This window comes from Ahaetulla prasina, chromosome 7 (assembly GCF_028640845.1).
Source record: "Ahaetulla prasina isolate Xishuangbanna chromosome 7, ASM2864084v1, whole genome shotgun sequence".
Classification (NCBI taxonomy): domain Eukaryota; kingdom Metazoa; phylum Chordata; class Lepidosauria; order Squamata; family Colubridae; genus Ahaetulla; species Ahaetulla prasina.
Genome location: NC_080545.1, coordinates 38,445,227 through 38,462,467, shown reverse-complemented (window position 1 = coordinate 38,462,467; position 17,241 = coordinate 38,445,227). Strand labels below are relative to the sequence as shown.

Genomic DNA, 17,241 nt, shown 5'->3' with positions numbered 1-17,241 from the left:
GGGAGAAGGGCGGTATAAAAATCAAATCAAATAAAATAAATAAATAAATAATACTTTTCAGGGGTCTGATATTGTTCTATGTTCAATCCTTGTTTTATTGATTTCATGTAATATTCTAATTTTCTGAGATTGTGAATTTGGGGTTTTCATGAGCTGTCAGCCATATTCATCAAAATTATGACAAATCAAGGCGTGAACTATCTCGCTTTGCATGTAATGAGTCTATCTCATATATTAGTTTCACCTTTTAAGTTGCATTACTGAAATAAATGAACTTTTGCACGATATTCTAATTTTTTTAATTTTACCTGTATGTAGTACAACTCCACCTCCTCTTTTATTTGATCTGTTTCTTTTAAATAATTTATATCCCTCTAGCTGTATGTTCCATTTGTGAGTTTCATCCAACCAAGTTTCTGTAATGGCAACAATATCATATTTATTTGAATATCTAATTCACCCTGTTTATTCCTCATACTCTGTGCATTGGTGTATAGACATTTTAGTCCATTTTGATTGACCCTGTGTTTACTGTCTACATAACCTGTGTTGTGCCTGACTGCCCCTACTTTCTTACCACCTGTTTGATTAGTGCACATGGTATGGCACTCACTATTAAATGCTTGGTTTTGCTTGACAGCAGAGCTGATAATTTTACCTGCAGAGACATCTATGTTACATGCACTATTAATTTTGGATTGCTGGGGACAGAAATGTTCTGTATCAATTAATTCTCTGTCCCCGCTGTTTAGTTTAAATGTTTATCCAGAAAATCTGTGAATTTAATGCTAAGTAACTCAGTCCCTTTCTTTGATGGATGCAATCCATTTCTTTTGTACAGTCTTCTCATTCAACCGGCTGCAGACATCATGACTAATAAAACCAAAGCCTTCCGTTTTACACCACTCCTTTAGCCACACATTAAACTCCGCTACACGCTGGCCTTTCCCTTTTTGTTCCTTATATATTGGTAAAACCTCTGAAAAGATAAGCCTACAACCTATACTAATAAGTTCATACTCAAAGCTCTGGAAAGCATTCTGCACAGAAAGTACATCCTTTTGGGACAGATCATTTGTGCCAAGATGTATAATAGCATCAACATCACAGTCCTTACTGATATTCTTGACTACCTTAAAAATATGCCTCTTGCCTCTGCTGGCAGTAGCACCTGGCAGACACCTGACCTCTTTCAAAACCTCCATATCTTTTCCTAAATTTACAATTGAATCGCCAACCAGAAGATGGCTTCTCTTTTTGGATGCCGTGCTCTTGTGTGACCGATGTGTAATACCTGATTCACACTTTCCCCTTTCCAAAGTAATTTCTTCATCTCAGACCATGATCCCCTGCTTGTTTGAGTTATCATTATCACAACTACCTTGATCTGTCATTTTAGTGTCCCTATTAAGGTCAGCAAGGGCACTATATCTTTTATGCTAGGACACAGCAAAAGCTTTGTGTTGATGGTTCACAGCTCTCACCCTGACAGATCGCACAGTTGTCCATACTGCCCTTCTCCTGCAGGATCTTTGTGATAGAGGGGTCTGATAACGCGGCAGATCAATAGAGTGGAAAGGCTGAACTGGGCACCTAATTTCTGCTTGGAGAGCACAGATTAGAGATTCTAGATAGGTAATCTTTCCATGTAGACTACTAATTTGTTTACAAAGAGGACAGTATTCAAATTTGAAATATAATTTGATATATAAGATACCCATTTTAGGCTTGGGAACCTAGGATAAGCTGCCCAGTTGCTGGCTTGGGAACCAGCCAGATACCCATATAAGGCTTTGGAACCTTGAGGAAGAAGCCAAACTACAGGCTTGGCATCCTGAACCAAGAAACCCACCCATGGTGTCGTGTCCCACTCCTCCGCTGACGGCTGGGTCCGGGAAATCCGAATCAGGCTTGCCTCTGCAGCTCTGCCCAAAGTCCTAGCAAAGTCCTCAGAGCAGGCAGGAGACCAGTAAGTGACTTCAGCAAGATAAGTTTGACTTTTGCCTGACTCAGAGACTGCCAGAAAGTAGCTCCTTTATATAGGCCATGGGGTGTGGCTCCATGACTCAGCACTCATTAAGGCCTGCCCCTCCCTTCCCTCTGTTGCCTCCGCCTCTCCAATCTTCTGATGCGAGGGTCACTCCAATCAGCTGTTCTTGGGAGTAAACCCTCCTCAGGCTCACCTGCTGTGGAGGAGGGGGAGGGGTCTAGCTGCTCCGTTTGCCTGGGCATGGAGTCAGGGCTGGGGCAGGGAGATGCTCCTTCTTCTGCAGTTTGTGGGGGCATGGAGCCAGGACTTGGGCCGGAAGGCATACATTCCTCAGTGTTGGGGAGCAGGTAAGAAGGCCCCGGCTGCTCTGAGGGCGGGCAAGACACAACACATGGCTGGTATTGCATGGCTAGCAGGTATGCCTCCTACGGCGATGGGGTTGCTGGGTCAAGTGCCTGAACTGGTAGTGACAATGTCACCATGGACCAACGCAATATAATAGTAAGACGAATAATAAGTAAGACAAATAATAAGACGAAACAATAATAGAATGCACATGACGCTGCCATAGCAACATTCTCCACTTTGTCCCTATTCTTAGGGCTTTATGCATCAGCAATGAAACACCAACTCTACTTTTTTAGGAGGGTTGAAACATGCTCTTTCTAATGAGAATGATTTAACAGAGTTTCCAGAAGGTCTTTTTTTGTAAAAGTGGCCTGAAAATATCCTATTTTTGGCAAGTTTACAAAAAACATCACCTTTACACTCAATTTGTGAACTATTGGAAAGCAGTAGGAGAATGAAATTTTATATTCAACAACCTTGTGTTGCTAAATTATTATGCACAAAGTTTCACGTTTCTCATGCCTTTCCTTCCAGAGATATAAGAAGCCAAACTTTACTCTTTTTTCACACCACAGTCATTTTCAGCCAACTTTGCTCCAAATTATCTAGATGGAGATCGCTCATGAGAATGTTTTTATTATTTGTTTAATAGAGCACAACAAGTTGTACAAGATGGCCAAGTTTTGTTTCTCTCAACAAAATATTGCCAGAGATACTATGTCTCAAAATTGCTGAAACCTCAGAGTCATATTGTCAAAGGCTGCAGTATGGGGTCAAACAAATATCTCCACAAGTGTTGCATCGGCAAATGTAACACTTTACCAATGTTCACTGGGGACATGTGTGCATGTTCACACCAAATTTCATCAAAATCCGTGATGGGATTTTCTGAAATCAGACCACTTGACATGGAATGACCCATGTTTATAAAAGGCAGTATATTGTATAACAGCAGTTGTAGAACTATATCAGAAAACCTGGCATTGGTAAATCTAACTTTGCAATACAATGTTTCTAACTAATACAATGTTTCTAATACTTTTCTAGTATTCATTTGAAGATGACCTTCCACATCCATTGCTTCTGCCTCTTGAACACGAATTACAAAAGACACAACATACCTACTGTGGAAGAATATACAAAGTGTTCATAAAACAACTCAGAAAAAGTATAAGGGACCTTAGTAACAGAAGAACTAAGGAAAGGTGATCATTGCAAGTTCTTCTCTCCAGACTTTCGTATTGAACAGAACAGTGTAGGAGAATATTTGATGCCTGAAGTTTGTTCCTACACAAATGGTGTGCTCTAATATGCTGTTATTTGAAGTTTGCATTATCACCCATTGAGGACAAAATGAAGATAGTGAGCATCTTAGGCATCTACAAATTGAGGATTGGAAATAATGAAGAAACATGGCTTGTGAAACCACATGTATCATCAGTGATCCCCAAACTTTCCACCTTGGCACCTGGCCCGGCACTGAAGAAGGCGTATGACCAGGCACACACATGCAGCTGCAGCTCCATTGGTGCAAGCGGCATGGGCACATATCCTCCACTTAGGCAAATGGATCTTTGCATGCAACCAGAGGGTGCTTCACTGGAGGGTGTTTCTGCTTGTGCGCAAACGTCCACTTGCACGAGTGGAGGGCACTTGAATGGAGCTTCGCACACAAGCACAACAGCCTCCGCTCAAATCCCCTTCACTCACATGACTGGAGCTTTGCACATGAGCAAAAGGACTCACCACTTGCACAAGTGCAGTTTCGTACAGGCATGCTTGTCCACAACTCACACAAGTGCTGCTTTGTGCAGGTCGCAGCCTGGTAGTATGCTACAGTCGGGCTTGGGAACCTCTGTCTTACATACTTGCACCTGACATTGGGCTACAAGTTCAAAAAGGCTAGGATTTGCATAGTGATATCTCAGTAGATGGTGGTTGGTTATTATGTTTTGTACCATAATACTTTATGGACTTATCTTGAATTATTCTTTGCAGAATCTTTTTTTTTAACTTAGCAGGGAACTTTGAAATTAAATTAGTAGACATTACTGCAGTGAGTTAGGAGAGCTATGTTTGTATTCAGGTTTATTGTTTTTCAGTTCAAGAAACCTCAAAAGAATCAGATACTGTATTTTTCGGAGTATAAGACGCACTTCCCCCCCCCCAAAAAAAAGTGGGTGGAAATGTCTGTGCATCTTATCCAGTGAATGTTGCTGAAGCACGCCCACCCTCCGGCCCCATCCTTTGGCTGTTTTCAGTTTCACATGCTCCATTGTAGATCTGTTCCAGGCTGTGGGGATCGCTACAGCCCATTGTCGCCGATCACCACCTCCACACATCACGTTTTTGGCCTCTGCATGTTGCGTTCTTAGCCTTGCATGCCCCGTTTTTTGCCTTGACGCGTTGTGTTTTTGGCTGGATCACTGCCGATGCCCCCTGCCCCCTGGGACCAGCCAAAAACGTGATGCGCAGAGGCCAAAAATGGGCCGTGCAGTGGCCAAAAATGCAACGTGCTAAGGCCAAAAACGTGATGCAGTGAGGTCAAAAATTCAACGCGTGGAGGTAGCGATGGGCTTTGACGATCCCTGCAGCCTGGAACAGCTGATTGGCAGTATTCCGGGAAGCCGATCTAACCGCCAATCAGCTGCTCATGCTGAATCAGGCTGCAATAACGTGCTGAAGTTGACCAGGCTGTTTGCTGCTTGCTGCAAGGACGCTAGCCAGATGAATACTGATGGATGCTGGTAGACAGAGGCAGATTTTTTTTTCTTGTTTTCCTCCCCAAAAACTAATGTGTGTCTTATACTCCGGAGCATCTTATACTCTGAAAAATACAGTTAATATGTTTTAGGAATGGCAAAATATATTATCATCACTAATCTCAATTTTACTTAACTGAATGAAGGAATAATTAAGTCAGCACTATCTTCACTTTAAAAGTATAAGAATACATTGTTTACAAACCTCACAAGTTTCTTTGTTTCAAAGAAATATGTGATGATTGACAACCTATACCATATTTTTCAGTGTATAAGACGCACCTCTCCCCCCCCTCCAAAAAAGTGGGTAGAAACATCTGCGCATCTTATACAGCAAATGTTGCCAAAGCCCCACCCACCTGCCGGCCCCCACCCTTCAGCCTCTGCTTCTCAACAACTTGCCTCCTTACACCAAACAGCCTGGTCAGCTTCAGCACAGCCTGATTTAGCACGAGCAGCTGATTGGTAGTTGGATCTGCCTCCCGGAATACCAACAGTTGGGCTATCAACTGTTCCAGGCTGCGGGAATCACCATCGGAAAAGCATTGTTGTACCGTGAAGAGAAACTTGGCAAAAAAACAATTCTCTTGTATTTTTTTTTCTAACAGAAGCTTTCTATCTCATCAAATTAATACCACAGGAACAAATTAACTGGGATTCTGAGAAAGACTACTCCATATTACAAGTTCCAAATTGTGCTTGATAATATTCAAATTTAAACTGTGAATAAAACATGGTTAAGGCCAAGTTACTTGTTCTCTGATTATATATGCTTATCTCACTAGATTTGGGGAAATTGTTATGTTCTATACCCCTTCTATGAACTATTGTCATTCAATGGGACCCTGGAGACGTCTTCAGTTTTGGCACTTGCCCTCTGGAACAGCATTTCCTGAGGTTCAGATGGTCCTAAACTTGTCAGACCTTAAGAATGCCTTAAAGACCTGGCTCTTTACCCAACAACAGAACAGAATGTGCCAAATCTCTGGGTTTGAGTAAAAAAAAAAGTTTTAGTGGGCTTTGGCAAGCAATTGCTATACTCATGATCCTTTAGGGGGCTCCCTTATTAAACAGGCTCCAGTCTAGCACATGGTTGCCATGAGGCAGCCTTTGTAGGAAAGAAAAAGTTAAATTGGGTGCTCCTGGGCCTGGAGATGGCTCGAGTAGGCCAAGTCCTGCAAGTCTCTGAGTGGGTTCTGCTGCCAGTTTTAGGCTCCCTTCGGTGGCTGAGTAGCTGGATGGGAAGGAGGGCGAGGCCTGCAAGTAGTAATACCCTATGCAAGGCAGTAGTTTCTGCTGTCAGCTTTAGGCTTCTCTGAGTGGTTGGGTAAAAAGCAGGTTGAGATCCGTAAGGCCCAATGGGAAGGGGGGAAGCAGGACTGTGCTGAGGAAGCAAACACTGAAGACTCCAAGGGGCAGGAATTGCCACACAGAATGTCGGGGTCCTGCAGTTTCACTTGGAAAAATTACTGTGTCATTACTCTGCTTAGCAAAAATAGAGTAATTTATTCATTCTTAATTTACTTTTGCCACCTAATACCCAAAATGCTAAAAATATTTGTTTAGGGATCTTGATTTATTCAAAAATTTATCTCTTCAAATAACTGAAAGTAGATCTGAAGTATCAAAACTTTGTAGGCAATTTTTTCTTCTGTATTCCATTTAGCTGCTTTAGAATAATTCTCTCTCTCATTTGTTTCCCTCTCTTTTCCCGCTCTCTCATTCTCTCCCTCCAGCTGTCTCTCATTTCTCTTTCTCCCCTTCTCTCTCATTTGTTTCTCTTTCCCCTCTCTCTTTCTCCCTCCATCATTTCTCATTTCTCTCTCTCTTTTTCTCCCCTTTTCCCTCTGTCATCTGTCTCTTGCAGGTATGCGCACGCACAAGTCGTACCTTCCTGGGCCAGGATCATGAGAGTGATGGCGACTCCTGCTGCCGCCATTGCAAGACCCAAAACATAACATAGAATACTTGATGAGGAAATTAAATTAGTTTGGGCCTCTCGCAGTTTATAAAATAAACAACAGAAAACAACAATTCTGATTAAGAATTAAGAATATGACCACACAGGATGGTGAGATATTGACTAAAAGTTTTGGCTTTGGGGTTGAGAAAAAGGTGAAATATTTGGGGGTTGACAAAACACAAAACTGTTCCAAAACAATTATATGCCTCTCTGGAATGACATTAAAGAAGACATACTAAGGTGGGATAAATTGCAATTATCACTATTAGGTAGAGTTTCTGTAATTAAGATGGATGTCTTCTCAAAGATACTTTTTTTTGTTTCAGACATTACCAATACTTGCAACTGATATTCCATTTTAAACAGTGGCAGAGGGACATTGCTAAGTTCATATGGCATGGGGAAAAAACCAAGAATTAGATATAGACTACTGCAAGATGCTAGAGAAGGAGGGGTTTGAGTTTACCAGATTTGAAATTGTAGTTTGATGCTTGCTGTGGTTTGGCTAAAAGAATAGATGAACTTCAGAACAAGAGGCTACTGGATTTAGAAGGCCATGAATTAAGATTTGGGTCTCACTGTTACCTATGATAAGACAAAGTTAAAGTAAATGTTGATTTCAACAACTATTTTGTTAGGCGTGCCATTTTGAGTGTTTGGAATAAATATAAAACAAGGTTTTCCACAAAGGTGCCTCTTTGGGTTTCCAAAGGAAATTTTTTTTAGAAAAGGAATGGTGACAAGGCTGAACTGGTAAACTTATGGTAAAATAATATCTTTCAACTTGGGTGACCCTACCCTCAAGACTAAGGAGGAGCTAGAGTCAAAAAGTCATGTCTGCCATTGGTTTACATATCAACAATTGAAACAAAGATTAGACAAAATTAGACAAAAAGAATTATGTTATGTTGTTAAAAATAAATTGGAAATATTAATGTGTAGTAATGATGAACATATTATTGCTAAAATCTATAAAATGTTGCTGAATTTAAATCTGGAAAATAAACAAGTAAAGCACTGTATGATTCAGAGGGCAAAGAACTTTGGATATAATGTAATGCTTGAACAATGGGAGAATATGTGGAATAAAGATTTAAAATTTATAATGAACTTAAAAGAAAACTTCTATATGATGATGTATCATTGGTACAAGTTGTCAACAATGTATTAAGGCATTTCAAATGAATGTTGGAAATATAAATGTAAAAAAGGGACTTTTTATCATTTATGGTGGATGTGTGATAAAGCGAAGAAATATTGAAATATTGAAATAGGATTCATACCTTAATACAAATTTTTTTTAAAGTGAATATAAACAGAAAACCAGAGATTTCTTCTGGGTTTAATGGAAAAAGGCTTAGGGGGGTGGGGAAATGGAACTTTGATGTTATACCTGTTGACAGCAGCAAGATTACAGAGAGAAATGGAAGGCCACCTCAATCCCCAGAATGACAAATGGTTGCAAAAACTGATGAAGTTAGCAGAAATTGCTAATTTGACCTCTGATTAAAGAAAAAATATAAATACTTTTATTTCTATTTGGAAACTGCTTCTAGACTTTGTGCTTAAGGTGGAAAAAATGAAACGTTGATTTTGGGTTTTACCGATTAGTTAGTTATAGAACCAGCTAGTTTAAACTATTATATAAAAGTAAAAAGTTGACGTTTGATGTTAATGTCTTATTCTAGCAAGGCATTTGACAAAGTAGATCACAACCTACTTCTTGGTAAACTAGAAAACTGTAGGATAGACAGCATCAGCATCAGATGGATTTGTAATTGGCTGACAAACCATATTACATCCACATGGAGGGAAATAAGCAGTAGGGTACCACAGAGTTCCGTCTTAGGCCCAGTACTCTTCAATACCTTTATAAATGACTTAGATGAGGGAATAGAAGGGGAACTCATCAAATTTGCAGATGACACTAAGCCTGCAGAAATAGCCTATATCCCAGAAGAAAAGCTCAGGATCCAAAAAGATCTTGACAGATTTGAACAATCAGCTGTATCCAATAAAATGAAATTTAATGTGGAGAAAAGCAAGATTTTACACCTCAGCAGGAAAAAGCAAAGGTTCATGTACAGATTATTTGAAACCTGGCTCAAAAACAGTAACTGAGAGGGACCTTCGAGTCTTAATGGGCGATCACTTAAACATGAGTCAGTGTGCGGCAGCAGCCAAAAAAGCTAATACAATCTTTGGTTGTATAAACAGAGGCATAGAAGAAAAATCACGTGAAGTATTAGCAGTGCTTTATAAAGCCTTAGTAAGACCACACATACAATGCTGTATCCAGTTTTGGTCATCCCTTTAAAAAAAAGATGTTGAAACTTTGGGAAAATTTCAAAGAAGAGCAAAAAGAAGAGCAACTAAGAGAATTAAAGGCCTGGAGACTAAAATATGAAGAATGGTTGCAGGATTTGGGTTTGGCTAGTCTAGAGAAAAGGACTGTGGGGGACATGATAGCAGTATTCTAGTATTTGAGAGGCTGCCACAAAGAGAAGGGGCTCAATTTATTTTCCAAAACACTAGGGGGCAGGACAGGAAACATTGGATAGAAACTAATCAAGGAGAGAAGCAACCTGGAATTGAGGTGAAACTTCCTAACAGTGAGGATAATTAACCAGTGGAACAGCTTGTCTTCAGATATTGTGGGTGCTTCATCACTGTAGGATTTTAAGAAGAGACTGGACAGTCACTTGTCTGAAATGGTATAGGATCTTCTGTTTGAGTAGGGGGCTGACTAGAAGTGTCTGGATTATCATTTCACTGAAAGCATACCATGCTGAGCGCTGAGTGATTGGCAAAACAGCATCTACTACACCCGTCTTTTTCAGTCTGACTTGCTGCAGCTGGAGCAACACATGATACAGGCTTTCAATCCAGGAATATTTTACTTTGATGTTGAATCTGCAAGGGTAGTACACAACAATGATGTATTCCGCTATCATTCTTAAGTTTTGGAGAGTTTGTCAACCAGTGTAAATGGCTTACGGGGCCAATTTCCAGAAGAGCCAGATCTGTGGGAAGTTCTCCTGTCCTTATTGCCTGTGTGATACTCTATCCATATGCTTGATTGTAGATGGATCCTTTATAACACTATTGCTCAGTGAAATGAGAGGCTCACCAATTGAAACTCAGTGAATGAAGAACCAATGTCAAGTTTTGTTGCAATGTCCAGCAAGTTGCCAATTTTAACTGCCCATTTGTTGTTAGACAAGGTCTTCCCATCCAATGTTGTGATTAAGTGTAGTAGGGGTAACTCATTCGTGTGGAATGCACACACCAACCAGATCAACTTCCAGTCAAGCTATTTTAACATTTGTAGAATTTCCTCCAATGGCTTCAAGCTTTTTTCATGAAATACATCAGATTACCTGCAATAACATGAACAGGTTTTCCTGTTTTTGAGCCTTTCTCTAGCTCAATGAATGATATGATAAAAATATGAAAATGAAGGACAGACGACTGATGATAAAAATGAAGAGGAATATGATGAAAGTTATGAAGAGTCCTTAGACCAAACACACATGCCCTCTACAGAATGCAATAGATTAGAAATAATAGATTAGAAATTATGCACTGTAAAATAGCAGAGCATAAGATACAATGTTAAATGCCACCGCTGCTATTACCACAGCTGCCTTCACAGATGCTGGCTTGATCCCCGAAGAAGACGAGACTTGTAGTTGACCAGAGTAAAGTTGGATGCACATCCTTCTCTGAACACCACGTGCAGAAAGTGCACCAGGTAGAGCCATAGATACGAGCAGTGGAACTACGACACGCAGCCTGGATGGTGTCGATGACATTAGCCATCAGGTGTTGTTTCCTCAGGAGGTACCGCTCAAGCACCAGATGGTCAGTTAGAACCACTGAGGGTCTGGATGGACCAACTGCCCCTGGCTGAGCGACAACCTGGCCTGAGGAAGCCTCCAGGGAGGCGCCATGGAAAGGGCCACTATGTCCGTAAACCGCGGATGCCGAGGCCAGTGGGGAGCCAGAAGAAGTTCCTCCTGTTCCTCCAGCATCTTCCTGATGACCTTGAGGAGGATCGGAAGGGGAGGAAAGGCGTATAGGAGACCGGGGGGCCAAGGGCTGCATAGAGTGTCTATGCCCTCCACCACTGTAGCTGGAAACCTGGTGAAGAACCTTTCCAGTTGTCGATTGTCTCAAGTGGTGAATAAGTCCATTGTCAGGGTCCCGAAGCGGCATGTGAGCTCGATGAACAAGTCTGGATCCAGGCACCACTCCCTGTGGTCGACTGAGACTCTGCTGAGCCAATCTGCTTGTGCATTCGCCACCCCCAATATGTGAGAAGCCCGGATGGACCTCAGATGAGTCTCTGCCCAGAGGTCCAGTTGAACAGCCTCCTGCATCAGGGGCTGTGAATGGGTTCCCCCTAGGTGGCTCACATGGGCCTTTGAGACCACATTGTCTGTTAGAATCAGAATGTCCTGATTGAGAACTATATCCTGGAATGACAGTAGGGCTAGATGTATGGCCCGTAGCTCTAGCCAGTTTATGTTGTGGGTCAGGTCTTCTGGAGACCACTGACCCTGAGCCATGTTTGATCCCAGATGGGCACCCCAGCCGTGAAGACTGGCGTCTGTTGTCAATATCAAGTGTTGGGGTTCCTGAACTCTCTGCCTTTTGACAGGGCTGGAAGATCAACCACAGAGTCCCTGAGCTGTTGAGGAATCTGGACAAGTAATGGTGACATAGCCTTGTGGGCTTTTTGATACAGGAGCAGAAACCTCTGCAGGGTCCTGCAGTGGAGACGTGCCCAAGGCACTATGCTGATACAGGAGACCATCTTCCCCAAGAGTTGGGAAAGAACCCGTAAGGGAATTGGACGTCCTGTCCTCACCTCTAAGGCTAGATCTTGTAATCTGGAGAGGCGTTCCTGCGATAGATAAACTCGGCCTCGACCGTATCTGTCAGCTTGTCGCCGATCAATACCCAAGAAAGGAAACTCCCAACTCCATATGGTAATAGAGATCGTGTTCTGTCCCCTCCCTTCCTTCCCAAAAACAACACGCCAGCCGCAATTTATTTACACTTGGCCGGGTTTCTTCTGGCAACAAGAAGTTCTGGCAACGTTCCTTCACGTGCCAGCCAAGTCCTTATTAAGTAGCAGCGTGCCAACAGACCATTGCCAGGGCAACCAGGAGTCTGCAGGATGATCTAAAGTACTCACAAGAACTCCCAGCCTTCAGTCCAAAGTAGTCAAAGAGCCAGTAGTCCGTAACTTTGTCCAACACAAGGGCCTATCGAGCACTCTCCCTGCTTTTATCCCCTGTGGAGTGTGGTTCCATGACTCAGCACTCCCTGGGCCTGCCCCACCTTTTCCTCTGCTGCGCACCCTTATCTCAGCATCGCTGTTTCACATCTAGCCAAGATTGATCGTCAGCAGCTGGTTCTTGGGGCATTGCCAGGGAGGAAGAAGGGTCAGGGGAAAGAGGCCTTGTCAGCTCCTCCTCCTCCTTCTGGCCTGCAGCTGGAATCTGGGATGGTGCCAGGGAGGAGGAGTGTCCAGGGGGGGAAGGAGGCCTTGCCAGCTCCTCCTCCTCACTCTCCGAGTCATCTGGCTCTAGGAGGCCAGGCCTGGGGGCCGGAGCCACAACAGATAGGTACTTTTACTGGATACATCTGATTACAGCTAAGGAAAGCAAGATCTGAGTAGGTGTGACTTACAGAGGTATATCCCCTTATTCATCCCTCCTCCCTCCAAAGGTCAAACAGATCTAGTTCAATGTCTTTGCCCTCATGGGCCACGTGGTGTTCTTCTTTCGATGTTATTCTTCTGTCTGATATGCAAAGATCGTTGATGCCAGCACGTGCATCTGACTGTTTGAATTCCTTCTCTCTCTTCCTTTCAATGGCAGCCGAAGCTTAAAGAGCCACAACATCCATTAATCTAGCATGACGACAAACTAGCAATAAAACATTTAACAAAGTAATAAAACAGTTAAACATCCTACTACGTAACTAAACACTTAAAGTAATAAGCGGAGGCTGACATTCAGCCCTCCTGCAAAAAGGACGTTAGTCCTAGAAAAGAAGAAAAGAAAAGTTAAGGTTTATCAGGATACTTTTCATAGAATCGTGCTAGCTTTTTGGGGGCACGAACATTCACTTTGTTAACCCATTCTGCCTGGGATAAAGGAAAGTGTTTCCAAGCTACTAAATATTGGACTTTATTTCTATGTTTTATAGAATCCAGGATTTCTTTTACTTCAAAATGTTGTTCCCCTTCTATGAGAATTGGTACGGGGAGAGGGTAGTAGGCATGGCTCTCATAGGGGAAGTGTGTTCAGGTTTCACTAAGCTAACGTGGAAAACAGGGTGAATTATTCTCAATGTTTTGGGTAGTTCCAGTTGGACAGTTACTGATAACTCAGATTGATAACTCTCACAATGGGGAAAGGTCCAACATATTTAGGTCCAAGGTTCTTTGATTTTTGAGTTGTTTGTAAATATTTGGTGGACAGATAAACTTTATTTCCCACTTTTCTGGAGACCGTTTTTTATCTGCCTGTTTCTTGTGTGAGCGATGCACGTCATCAATTGCCTTGCGAGTTATTTTCCAGGTACTTTGTAGTTGTTCTACCCATTCAGCCAGTGATGGAATCGAAGGTTTCTCTTCGGGAAGTTCTGAGATTGGGACAAACTCTTGACCAGAAGCCACTTTGAACAGAGTGAAACCAGTGCTGCTATGTACAGAGTTTTTGTAGGCCACTTCAGCAAAAGGTAGTAGGTCTGCCCAATTACCTTGTTGGTAATTAACATAGCATCTTAGATATTATTCCAGTACCGAGTTAGATCTCTCACAAGATCCATTAGTCTGAGAATGGTGGGAGGAGTTTAATCCCTGGGCGGAGCCTAGGAGTCGTAGAAATTCTTTTCAGAACTGGGAAGTGAATTGCACTCCCCGGTCCGAAATAATTCGTTCCGGGACCCCATGTAATCTGTAGATGTGTTGGACAAACAATTTCGCTAAGCTTTTAGCTGAGGGTATTTTAGAGCATGGGATGAAGTGCACTTGTTTGGAAAACAAGTCTGTAACTACCCAGATTACTGTATTGCCACCACTCTCGGGCAATTCCACTATGAAGTCCATGGATATTTTTTTCCATGGGGCTCCTGGGCGAGCAACTGTTTGAAGCAATCCTGGTGGTTTTCCTGGTGGTTTTTTCGCCGCTGCACACACAGTACTCGCTATGTAAGACTCAATGTCCTTTTTAAGTCCTGGCCACCAGAATTGCCTTTTCAGAAGGTGCAAGGTTTTCACAAAACCAAAATGTCCAGCCATTTTAAGCATCATGGCAGCACTGAAGTATGGTCTCCCTTGCAGATGCAGGGACATACAACTTTGCCCCCACCAGGCCAGGCCATCACAAAGAGTACATTCGTACGAATGGGCTAAGAACCAGTCGTCTGTGTCCAAGGCCTCCTTTAGCAGCTTGGTGAGATCATCTGGTAGTGATGCATCGGTTTTTGCTTGGGTTCGGGTAATGGCCAGAGCTGCTAGTTGCTGAACCGGAAGTATTGGGTGTGCCACTTCCATGTGAGTGCTATTGTATTGAGGCAACCGAGAAAGGGCTGTGGTAGCTCAGGCTGTAGAAGCCTGTTATTAAAACACAGCAGCCTGCAATTACTGCAGGTTCAAGCCCGGCCCAAGGTTGACTCAGCCTTCCATCCTTTATAAGGTAGGTAAAATGAGGACCCAGATTGTTGGGGGGGCAATAAGTTGACTTTGTAAAAATATACAAATAGAATGAGACTATTGCCTTATACACTGTAAGCCGCCCTGAGTCTTCGGAGAAGGGCGGGATATAAATGTAAATAAAAATAAATAAATAAAAAAAAGAGCGTCTGCCAGGAAGTTCTTTCCTCCCGGAATGTAACGCAATGAGAAGTTAAAACAGTTAAAGTATTGGGCCCATCGAGCTTGCTTTGGCGACAGTTTTCTGGGTGTTTTAAGGACTTCTAAGTTTTTGTGATCAGTCCAAACTTCGAAAGGGTGTTTAGCTCCCTCTAGGAATTGTCTCCACATTTGGAGAGCCCAGTGAACCACAAACGCTTCTTTCTCCCAGATGGCCCATCTCCTCTCTGTTTCAGTCAGTTTCCGAGATGTGTACGCACATGGTTGTAGTTCCCCTTCAGCATTGTTTTGGAGTAGAATGGCCCCCACTGCTACATCACTAGCATCCACTTGAACCACGAATGGGGACTCCATGTCAGGGTGCTTGAGGATAGGTTCAGCCGCAAAGAGTCGTTTCAACTTTTCAAAAGCTGCTTGGCACTCCATCGACCATTCTAGTGATAAGGATGTCATCAAGATAAACCAGAACCCGTTAAACAAATGTTCATGGAGTACTTCATTTATCAATTGCATGAACACCGCAGGGGCCCCTTGCAGTCCAAAAGGGAGTACTCGAAATTGGAAACAGCCAAGGGGACAATTGAAAGCAGTTTTCCACTCATCTCCTTCCTTTATATGCACTCTGTAGTAGGCTTCTCGTAAGTCCAATTTTGTGAAAAACTTCCCCTTTGCCAAATGGGCAGCATGTCCTTCATAAGTGGCATAGGATATGTTTTCCATGCATACCGCGTTCAAATTCCTATAATCCACTATGAGATGAAAGGTGCCATCTTTCTTTTCCCGGAACATCACCGGAGCCGCTACCCAGAGCCTGGCTGATTGAATGAAACTTCAAGCCAAATTTTTGTCTATGAAGTTCCATAGTTCTTTTTGTGACATGGAGTAAGCTTTTGGCTTCGGGAGTTTCACCCCGGAAGGATTTCTATGGCACAGTCCAAGGCCTCCTTTAGCAGCTTGGTGAGATCATCTGGTAGTGATGCATCGGTTTTTGCTTGGGTTCGGGTAATGGCCAGAGCTGCTAGTTGCTGAACCGGAAGTATTGGGTGTGCCACTTCCATGTGAGTGCTATTGTATTGAGGCAACCGAGAAAGGGCTGTGGTAGCTCAGGCTGTAGAAGCCTGTTATTAAAACACAGCAGCCTGCAATTACTGCAGGTTCAAGCCCGGCCCAAGGTTGACTCAGCCTTCCATCCTTTATAAGGTAGGTAAAATGAGGACCCAGATTGTTGGGGGGGCAATAAGTTGACTTTGTAAAAATATACAAATAGAATGAGACTATTGCCTTATACACTGTAAGCCGCCCTGAGTCTTCGGAGAAGGGCGGGATATAAATGTAAATAAAAAATATATATAAATAAATAAAAAATATAAATAAATAAATAAATAAATAAATAAATAAATAAATAAATAAATAAATAAATAAATAAATAAATAAATAAATAAATAAATAAATAAATAAATAAATAAATAAATAAATAAATAAATAAATAAATAAATAAATAAATAAATAAATAAATAAATAAATAAATAAATAAATAAATAAATAAATAAATAAATAAATAAATAAATAAATAAATAAATAAATAAATAAATAAATAAATAAATAAATAAATAAATAAATAAATAAATAAATAAATAAATAAATAAATAAATAAATAAATAAATAAATAAATAAATAAATAAATAAATAAATAAATAAATAAATAAATAAATAAATAAATAAATAAATAAATAAATAAATAAATAAATAAATAAATAAATAAATAAATAAATAAATAAATAAATAAATAAATAAATAAATAAATAAATAAATAAATAAATAAATAAATAAATAAATAAATAAATAAATAAATAAATAAATAAATAAATAAATAAATAAATAAATAAATAAATAAATAAATAAATAAATAAATAAATAAATAAATAAATAAATAAATAAATAAATAAATAAATAAATAAATAAATAAATAAATAAATAAATAAATAAATAAATAAATAAATAAATAAATAAATAAATAAATAAATAAATAAATAAATAAATAAATAAATAAATAAATAAATAAATAAATAAATAAATAAATAAATAAATAAATAAATAAATAAATAAATAAATAAATAAATAAATAAATAAATAAATAAATAAATAAATAAATAAATAAATAAATAAATAAATAAATAAATAAATAAATAAATAAATAAATAAATAAATAAATAAATAAATAAATAAATAAATAAATAAATAAATAAATAAATAAATAAATAAATAAATAAATAAATAAATAAATAAA

The 17,241-nt window shown here is 40.3% G+C and overlaps 1 protein-coding gene across 8 annotated transcripts in view; it reads left to right on the top strand.

The window, feature by feature from the left end:
- Positions 1-17,241, top strand: part of GXYLT1 (glucoside xylosyltransferase 1) — a 104,695-nt gene that overhangs the window by 73,813 nt on the left and 13,641 nt on the right. For 2 of the 8 annotated variants that reach the window (XM_058190131.1, XM_058190128.1), the window contains 2 exons: positions 3,386-3,543; positions 6,837-15,362. In XM_058190131.1, the coding sequence (XP_058046114.1) occupies positions 3,386-3,543; positions 6,837-7,011 (333 nt within the window). In that variant the 3' untranslated portion in view covers positions 7,012-15,362. Of the gene's footprint in view, positions 1-3,385; positions 3,544-6,836; positions 15,364-17,241 lie in introns of those variants that run through there. The other 6 variants (XR_009156016.1, XR_009156018.1, XR_009156017.1 and 3 more) reach the window with 6 other exon arrangements.